Genomic DNA, 10266 nt, shown 5'->3' with positions numbered 1-10266 from the left:
CTTTAGAAGCCTTGCATTCAAGAGCAGAAGAAGGGGGGAAACAGAGGTTGTCAGGTTGTTCCAGAAGCAGTTCTGGAACCCTGTGGAACTAGAATAATCTAGGTCAGCTAATATAAAAAGCAGGTGCATTCATCATCTCCTACTGCAAATATATAAAAGCCTGAGAGTGGAAGTTGTGTGTTGGAAGGCTATTCTGCAACTTTGGTCCACTCTAAGTGTTGCAGAATGCCCACAAGCATCAGTGAACATTTTTCTTTACTAAGTGATCTCTTTTGTTCAGTTCTGGTCCCAGGGCAATAACGACTAACTGGTCTTGAAAAGAAAAAGAAAATGGCTTCAAGGGCAGAAGAAGTAAAAACAGAGGTCATCAAATTGTCCCAGAAGCAATTCGGGAACCCTGTGGATCTAGATTAATCTATGTCAGCTAATTTAAAAAGCAGGTGCATTCATCATCTTCTACTGCAAATGTGCAGAAGCCTGAGAGTGGAAGTCATGTTGGAAGGTTACTCTGCAGATTTGGTCCACTCTAAGGGTTGCAGAATGCCCACAAGCATCAGTGAACATTTCTCTTTACTAAGTGATCTCTTTTGTTCAGTTCTGGTCTCAGCACAATAATGTAACATTTAGGGAAGAAGATGCAACCCAGCAGTCCAGCACTGGAGGCTAAGATGGAGAAGATCTCCACAGCTACCATGTATTTCCCTTTGGTGCTCAGATAGGTAGGAAAAAAGGATAACCAAACACTGCAAAACACAAGCATGCTAAAAGTGATTAGCTTGGCTTCGTTGAAACTGTCAGGTAATTTTCTAGCCTGGAAAGCTACAGTGAAGCTCACAATAGCCAGGAAGCCCATGTAACCCAGGACACAATAGAACATAGTCACAGACCCCTCATTACATTCAAGTACAATTTCTTCAGTCACTGAGTTCATGTCAATATCTGGAAATGGAGGGTTAATTGCCAGCCATACGGTACAAATAATTCCTTGAACAAGAGAGCAGAGAAGAACAATGGAATTGGCCACCTTTTTCCCTACCCATTTCCTCATGCTACTTCCTGGCTTGGTGGCCATGAAAGCCAGAACCACCATAATGGTTTTTGCTAGCACAGAAGAGACAGCTGCTGAGAAGACCATGCCAAATGCAACTTGACGGAGGAGGCACAACACCTTCACAGGATGGCCAATAAACAGCAAAGCACAAGGGAAGCAGAGCAGGAGGGAGATAAGGAGGGTGTAGGTGAGGCTCCGGTTGTTGGCTTTGACAATAGGAGTGTCGCGGTGCATTATAAAGGCTCCTAGCACTAGAGCAGTGATCAAGGAAAATAAAAGTGCAAAGATGGCTAAACTCATCCCCAGAGGGTCCTTATAAGACAAGAAGGTTATCAGCTTTGGAATGCACTGATTCTTTTCCTTGTTTGGATAATGATCTTTTGGGCAAATTGTGCAAGAATCTGCATCTGAAAAAAAGATGAAAAGCTTTTTCAGAAGTTGCTTTTTGCAGTTGAAGCCATTCCTTCTATTTCTACAAACAATCAGGTTTAGGAATAGCATCCCCCCATTTTAAAATCAAATCGTGCTGTTGCCTTCCCTTTAAGAAGACAAAAGTGTGTGTATGTTGATGCATAACTTTCAAGATGAGTGAATAAAAGTACTAACATATCACTTGGCACCAATGGTATTCTAAGGCAAGCTTTCCCTTAATACTTACTAATGTTCTAGCTAGGCTGAATTTAACAGGTAACAGGGAGAAACTGAAACATTTGCACTAGCTTCCAGGATGAGATATCTCTGCCACATGATTCAATGGAAGTAATAGTACCACTCTATCCTGCCTCAGTCAGATGTGGAGTGCTGTGTCCAGTTCTGGGCACCACAATTTAAGAAGCATATTGACAAGCTGAGATGTGTGCAGATGAGGGCAACAAAGGTGATCAATGGGCTGGAAACCAAGCCTTATGAGGAATGGTTGAGGAAGTTGGGTATGTTTAGCCTGGAGAAGGGGAGACTGAGAGCAGATACGGCAGCCATCTTCAAGTATCTAAAGGGCTGTCACATGGAAGATGAGGCAAGCTTGTTTTCTCCTGCTCTGTAGGGTGGGACCCAAACCACAGGGTTTCAAGTTACAAGAAAGGATTTTCTGACTCAACATCTGGAAGAACTTTCTGGTGGTAAGAGCTGTTTGATAGTGGAACAGACTCCCTCAGAAGATGATGGGCTCTCTTCCCTTGGAGGTTGCTAGGCAGAGACTGGATGGCCGTCTGTCATGGGTGCTTTACTTGAGATTCCCCCACTGTAGGTGGCAGGGGTACCAGCTCCTGGGGACTGTGCCCTTTTTGGTCCCAGGCTGGGCTCCCCCCAAAGTCCAATAAGTGTGGAGGTGAAATACGGAATCAAGCATAGCATGGCTCCAATGACCAGCCCCTTCCCCACTTCCTCCTGATGTGGAGTGGAAGGAGGGCCAGTGGTGGTGCCAGGAGGAAGCGGAGGCAGCAATGACTGCTATCACCAACTACAAAGTGCTTTAACTAAGAGGCCCTTTGTGCCATTATTGCCATACTCTTGACACAATGATGCAGAACGCTAGATTACTGTAGGTGCTGCGTATTCTACCTTTTTTGTGAGAAATCTTCCCATTTGGACATTGAATACAATCATAGCAGCAAAATGGCTCCCCCTCCTTTTTCTTCTTCTGGTAACCAGGTTGACAGTTGTCGTTACAGAGCGAAAGGGGCAACACCTATTCAGGAAATGTGAATAATTCACATTGAGAATATATATTTATCAAATAGCACTATCCTCATAGTATTATCCTTGGATTCTGTCAAATTAGTGCAGGTGCTCATGAGGTGTTGAGCAGTGGCAGTCAGGATGGTCGGTTGGTCTCTGTACCTTCTGTGCTGGTAGCATTCTTGGTTTCATTAACATATAATAAACAAAAAAAAAATACTGGGATAAAGACTGTAGAAACATCCTATTAAGAATGCTACAAACAGTTGTTTCTTCTATCCCTCCCTCCTTTTATTTTATGGCAGCTAAAGGCTATAGTGTTGTCTCACCTGGTTAAAACGTCTAGGCCACACAATGGTGTCTTCATCAATGCTCAACTGTTTGCCAGGAGGAGCCCAAGGATCCATTCTTCCAATTTTCATTCTAACAAATGATTTATTGGGGAAAGTTATCAGATTTGTAATATCAAACCCCATTGTCAATTCTCCATTCTCATTCAAGTGCACGATTTCTCCTGCACTGTTGTTAAATGAGATGCTCCTCAGAATAGGGTGGAGCTAGGTGGAATGGAAAAATAAATCCGTGTTAGAATTGTATTACTATCCAAGATATTTCCTCTACACTTGCATCCCATCCCATTCACTTAGATTTGTAGATGAATATTTGTTGATAGGGTCAAATACACCCCATGTTGTTAAAGCATGCTGTGAATCACACATCCCCTGCTCAACCCTTCTCCTTTCTTCGGATTTTCCTCCCTGCAGCATCTTCACTGCCTGCCCTTAATGCAAAAATAATAGCTGAAGCTATTTCCATGTTGTCCCTTGTTAAACTGCATTCAAAGTGTTTAACTTATTATATATACTTGCAGTGTCTGTATGTTAAAGTGTATATTCTTGGGAAAGTATTAACTTGAAATTAACTTTTAATTATGTTTCAAATTGCATATTAATTGTGTTCTGCTTTTAAATTATAGTTTTAACTGTTTCATTTTGGTTTGGGAGACAGCCAGAGAATGCCTGCTTCAGGAGGTGATTTTACTGCGGTTAATAAATTAACCCACTTATCCAGCTGTAAGCTCCACTGAATTTAATAGGCATGATTAGAAATGCAGCCTAGGGTAGCCACCACACCCAATAGAACTGGCTTGTTTATGTTGCTACCTTCCCATGACCAGCTATTCTGTGCTGAGTCAAGTAATACAACTGAGTCTTGTTTCCTTTAATGACTTCCAGGAGTCTCCTCTTCCACATCTGATATTCACAACCCTGGGACATACGGTGTCCATGAATAGTCAAAGATCACCCAGAGAGGTTTGGATAAGTGGTGATTTTAGACTCCTAAACCCTAGTCCATTTCATATTCCTCTACATTCTGGAAAGAAGCCGTAGAAGTGAATAAATTGGGGGGGGATCTATTTCCATAGGGCTGAAAGTTTTGGAGTGAACTTGTTAACAGTTTTGTATGTCACGCTTGACACTAAACAGTTCACAGGAGCCAGTCCTATCTGGATGAGATCTCCATGAAATTTAGTGATGCTTACTTCTGTGTAAATTTATGTTTATTGTGATATCAATCCACACTAGAAAATGTGACAGTAGGGATCCCTTCTAAAACAAGATTAGACACTTTTCAGTTTAGTTGGCACTAAGTACTTATACACAGGATGCGGGTGGTGCTGTGGTCTAAGCCACAGAGCCTACGCATTGCCGATCAGAAGGTTGGCGGTTTGAATCCCCGTGACGGGGTGAGCTCCCATTGCTTGCTCCCAGCTCCTGCCAACCTAGCAGTTTGAAAGCACGTCAAAGTGCAAGTAGATAAATAGGGACCGCCACAGCGGGAAGGTAGTGCTCTGGCAGGAAGGTAAATGGTGTTTCCGTGTGCTGCTCTGGTTCGCCAGAAGCGGCTTTGTCATGCTGGCCACATGACCCGGAAGCTCCCTTGGCCAGTAAAGCGAGATGAGCGCCACAACCCCAGAGTCGTTCGCGACTGGACCTAACAGTCAGGGGTCCCTTTACCTTTACCTTTAAGTACTTATACAACAGCAAAGCTTTGATGTCCACACCTTTGTAGTGGAGGATGTGACAAAAACAGAACAACTTGGCCTTGCCCATGTGACCTATGTGTTCCCACTCATTTGACCTTATTGACTCCATCTACATGACCTCACACCAGGTCCAGGTACAAACAGCTGCCACTCATTATATATAAATATTATTATATTTATACCTATAAAGGCCAATTAATACAGGATGGTACTTTTAGTTATATTTGCAATCAGGTGCTCTGGACGGACCAATATTTCTGTGACCAAGAGCTACCATGTAAATTTCAGAGCAAACAATTTATGGAAATGTTATACATATCTCTTTCAGTTCCACAGAGAGAATGAGGGGAGAAAATTGTAAAACCATAAAATGTTGTATTGCAATATTCAGGAAAGGGTCATAGATGTCCAAATGTCAAATTATACAATTAAATTAAATATATTTGAGGTGTGATATGAAAGTACTTCAGAGCACATGATTTTGACACATACAGGCTTCACCAACTGATGACCTCCAATTGTTTTAGAATACAATTCCCATAATTTCTGACCATCAGCCTTCCAGACTGAAAGTGATGGGAGTCATGGTATACACATCTGGAATACATCAGATTGGTGAAGGCTGCATTAAGATATTGTGCTCTCATGGTGAAGGCAGAATGCTGTGAAAACTACCTTCCATGGCTGCATATTTTTATGCTGTAACTTGCTTCTTCCCACCGTGACTTTGGATTTGGATGAGTACATGGCGTGTACCGAATTTGCCAGAGCCTGTACAGCATTGTAGATACTGTAGCTATGGCCAGTCATGCTCATTTCAAAGAAAGGTCCAGGAAGATTCTGCAGCCTCTCTTCTCCAGTACAAGTGTCCACATCATCTCCATTTAAATTGGAATTTAGAAATGAACAGCCGAATGCTTGCTCCCAGAATGGTCGGATGAAGCCATCTCCCTTCATCAAATGAGGGTTTAATTTACGAAGAAAATTTTGGAATCCTGGCACCTCATGTGAGTGGGCTGTGAAGGCTAAAGCACCATGGAAGGCTTCTATATCCCAGTCCTTGTGCATGGACATGGCTACAAGGTCCATTTGGGCTACCATAATCCACACTTTACCAAACGATTTCCCATTCTCAGATTCTCCTTCATGTAGCAGTCCTCTCAATGTTATCATGGTCAAAGCTTCTCCATAGACAACAATAATGTTGGCTTTACTTTTTATAACTTCTGAAAATATTTTGTTCCACTTTTCTTGCAAATTTAAGAAGTCACCCAAAAAGGTTTTTATGGGAATTTTTTCAGCGAATGCAGCACAGATTCTGTTCTGAGAAAGTATTGGTAGTAGGTTGCTCAAAAATGTTTCTCCAGTTTCCTCAATCATCATCATTAGACCCACCCAAATCCATTTGAAATGCAGAAGTAGCTGGACAATTGCCTTGTACTGGTGTATTTCATTTGGAGCCATCAGATACAAAGACAGTGAATGAGATTGATCCTTCAGAATGGGGACAAGATTACCGTAGGTGAACTAAAAGGGGGAAAATTCAGGAAGTTGTTTTACAAATTGATTTGGAATCCTGTAGGGCTGGGTTGGTGGTGTGTGTGCATGTGTGTATTTATAGATACTGAACATTCTGTTTAAAATGATGTGAGTTGCTTGTGAAGAGTACTCAGAAACTTCACCCGATGTAAAATTCTCCTTTGCACCTTAAGTTGCAGATAGAGAGACATGAATATTTAATTAAAATTTGCAATATTTTATACTTCTCAAAAGAAATATTATAATAATTTACAAAAGGAAGAATAAAATACACACCGAGAACATTTAAAAGCCAAAAACCTCTTAACTGATAAAAGCTAGCAAGGAAAGAACAGTTGGAGCTGACTGGGCCAAAAAGGTGATTAATGTCTCCTTCTAAGAGGAGTTGGATCCTTCCTCCTCAAGAAAGACAAATAGTTTTGAGAACTCAGTGTACCAAGAGTTTGTTATACCTGTGGAAACTTATAGATGTCCAAGATGGCAGCCAAATGGTAAGAGGTGTCAGAACCCAGTCCTATGACTCCTATGAGGTTGTTCTCGACGTCACAGTTATAATTAGGGACAAATCTGTACTGTGTGGAGAAAAATTCCATTGCAATGTGGTAGCTCCGCTTCTGGCTGAAGTAGCTCTCAGGGATGTGGAATCCAAAGGAAGCATTAGGTAAAATCTTGGGATTTCCATTAATCTCATTTACAGCAAATATAAAGGCCAGGACATGCTGGTAATTCTTTGTCACAACGCTGGAAAAAAACTTAGATAATAAGTCACCAGGAAATGTAACAGAAATAAAGTTGTTTAGTAGCTGTCCTGCTTCATTAATAGCATGTAAATTAGTTGATAGACTGCTGAGAGCGTTGCAAACTTGCAGAACCACACAAAGCCTCAATATGTAGAAAGTGATAGTCCATACAGTCATACCTCAGGTTGCGAACGGTGTGGGTTGCGCGTTTTCGGGTTGTGGATCGCGCCGAACCCAGAAATACCAGAACGAGTTACTTCCAGGTTTCAGCACTCGCGCATGTGCAGAAACACAAAATGACGTCATGCGCCTGCGCAGAAGTGCCGAATCGCATCACGTCCGTGCGCAGATGTCGCGCTGCAGGTTGCGAACGTGCCTCCCACATGGATCATGTTCGCAACCCGAGGTTCCACTGTATATATTATTACACCCTGATCCTGAGGCAATGTATCTGGCATTGTGGAATTAGAGGATTTCAAATGATTTAAAAGTCATTGTAGAATGATCAAACTATACGTGAGATTGAACGAATCATGTGTAGTTGCATGGATTTAAAAAAAAAACGATTAATAGCACCTTCTGAATACCCTATAAGCCCCTCCAGTGTTTATTGATAAACATTCACATGTGTGCTAACAATTCCTTTAAGGCTGCAGTTGAAAACCTTTGTCATAATACAGAAAAACAAAAGATCCTTACATGGGAAAGCTAGTATCAGGAGTAGGGTATTCAGTGAAGGAATGAGATTCCAAAAATATTAGCATCAGAGAGGCGGCCCCACCAATTATGAGATCGCCTGACTTATAATACTTATGAGGTGTATAGATGGGGTCATGAACAATGCATCTATCAGCATGCTCCTGGAACTCACTGTGGGGTATCTGCAACAGCATTAGAAACATCTCCAGCAACACTGTCCCAATTATGGTCATCCGCCTCTCAGTGCAGATGCCAGATTTTTCGCCTTCTTTCATAACAACAGGTATGTATAGCAGTCTGTCTTGAAAAGAAGCAGCCTCTGCTGATGCAATATTTGGAGTCTGAATCCTCTGTCTACATACATATACCAGAAAGTTATGTAGAACTGGAGTATGCTGGAGCCTGGGTCCTTAGCTCCAGTTCTGGACACCAAGCAGGGTTTTTAAAAACATAGCTTGGCCTTTGTTAGTGTTTTGTTAGGATTCACATTCTGGGAACCAGGAGGTGGCTTGGTCAAAAGGAGAAAAATATGGCACATCTCAGAGACTTTAATGACAATCACAACGTATGCAATTGAGAATGTCAAAACCTGTAATTAGCCTCCCCCAAGGAACCAGGCACTTGGTGACATTATGTCTAACATACTTGCTGGAGAAAGAAAACAGGTTGGCCAAAACAAGCAGAACTTTTCCTGTGTTCCTAAGGATAGCTGAATTTCTGCTACTTTCTTGTCATGGTTGGGCAAGGAGATTCCACAATATGTTCAGGGGAGGCTTGTGACTTACCTTAATGTAATGGTGGGAAACTGGATCTGTCCAGTGAAATAGACCCTCACCCCTGAAAGCCAACTTTTGTACTGGGCCATCCATATGTCCCTCCCCTGACATCATAACAATAGGTAACATGTTATGTTAATAACTTCAAAGGGTCCGCTGAAAACAGCTTCATAGGCACTCAAAAATGAGTGCTGACAAGCCACCTTGACTGCACTGATTTCCCCCAACTAATTAATGTTCAGGGGGGATATTTAAATGCTTTTATTGGCAAAGCTCTACTTATTTTAAGAACATCTGTGTATAGTTGTCAGACTGCTTAGGCAGCAATCGTAACCCCGTTTACCTGAGAGTAAGAAGTCAGTAAAACTTCTTAATTCAATAAGACTTACTTCTAAGTGGACATTGTTTGGATTTCACTCTGATTCTTTTAAGTGATTGTGCAATAAATAGAGAACCATGCAAAGAAGGGATGTTGCTCCAGTGGCTGCTATTTATTATTTTGACAATTTATATACCACTTAATTACAACTGTCTCTAAGCAGTACATAGGAGACTCTGCATAATGTACCCTTGTTGATCTGGCTGACCTTTGACCTCCATCATTGCTGCTCCTGGAAATAGTGTGTGACGGCAGGGCTGACTGCTGCCTTACTGCCCATTTCAATCTAAGCTTTGGTCATGTGACCATGTGACCTCATACATGATTGATCACATGCCGGCAGTTTGTATTAAAAGTAAGGTCTAATTAAAATCCTCCCTTAGTGCTGCTGTATGTTCCTGGGATTTCAAAGGCGGAATTGTCATCCAGAGGGAACTCCAGAAAACTGGAGCTTTGTCCTGGATCTTAGGCAAGCCAAATGAAAAATCGCAGGTTTTTTGGCTCAATAATTTTGGGCTCTTCCTACTTACGGTACTTTTAGAAATATGACAACCCTCCCCACCCTCCTTCTGACTAGGGCCACCCCCAGCCCCCCTGGCCAGTTTAGTCATGAAATTTTGCTTTATCTGAAAATGGTACAAAACCAGGCTTCTAAACACAAGTGCAATACAATACACACCACTCTGTAGCCCCCACAGAAGGAAGCACAAAAAAGTTGTAGTGTTTTTGTCACCTGTGGAAATTTCAAGAGGTTACCTGCCTTTTAGCGTTCCAATTCACATATCAAGGATCATTGTGTAAGTTCTGCATTGCCACAACCCCACCTGCCCAATGTGCAGAGTAACACATTCAAATATCAGATTCAAATCCCAGCTTTTCCTTAGAGCCCACATGGTCACCTTCAGCCAATTAGAGACTCTCAGCCCCAGTGGTGTAGTAATATGGGGGCGGGGGGCGCGCTGCCCCGGGCAGCAGGCTGGGTGGGGGGCAGCAGGCTGGACAGGGCTGACCACCTCTGACGGCCGCTGCCACGCGATGTGGCCGCCGCCATGGAGGAGAAGCCCCAACACAAACAAGACTGCCTCACTCCGTGGCTTGCTCGCATGGTTTGCTGCGGTGCCGCAACGCATGCCTCCTGTGCATGCATGTGCTGCACACTGCAACGCATGTGTCGTGACACATGATGCATGCGCACGACGACACCCCGCCCCCCCCGGCGGGGTGCCTTCGTGTTTGCCACCCCGGGCAGCCAGGCGGCTAGCTACGCCTCTGCTCGGCCCAACCTACATAGCTCACAGTATTGTTCTCACAGTGGCAAACCAAATGCCCACAAGCAGGATCTGAGCATAGGACAGAAC

At 42.9% G+C, this 10266-nt stretch overlaps 1 protein-coding gene across 1 annotated transcript; it reads right to left on the bottom strand.

The window, feature by feature from the left end:
• Positions 1 to 553: 553 nt before the first annotated feature.
• On the bottom strand, positions 554 to 1552 carry LOC118094687 (vomeronasal type-2 receptor 26-like). Its single transcript, XM_035135292.2, has one exon. It carries the CDS (start codon positions 1550 to 1552, stop codon positions 554 to 556), a length of 999 nt encoding a protein of 332 aa, XP_034991183.2.
• Positions 1553 to 10266: the final 8714 nt, after the last annotated feature.

This window comes from Zootoca vivipara, chromosome 13, assembly GCF_963506605.1.
Source record: "Zootoca vivipara chromosome 13, rZooViv1.1, whole genome shotgun sequence".
In the NCBI taxonomy this organism is placed as follows: domain Eukaryota; kingdom Metazoa; phylum Chordata; class Lepidosauria; order Squamata; family Lacertidae; genus Zootoca; species Zootoca vivipara.
This window is presented reverse-complemented; position numbering and strand designations above follow the sequence as displayed.

Excerpts from the sequence above, each read along its gene's own strand:
- LOC118094687 (XM_035135292.2), bottom strand. The coding sequence starts at position 1,552 with ATGCTATTCCTAAACCTGATTGTTTGTAGAAATAGAAGGAATGGCTTC.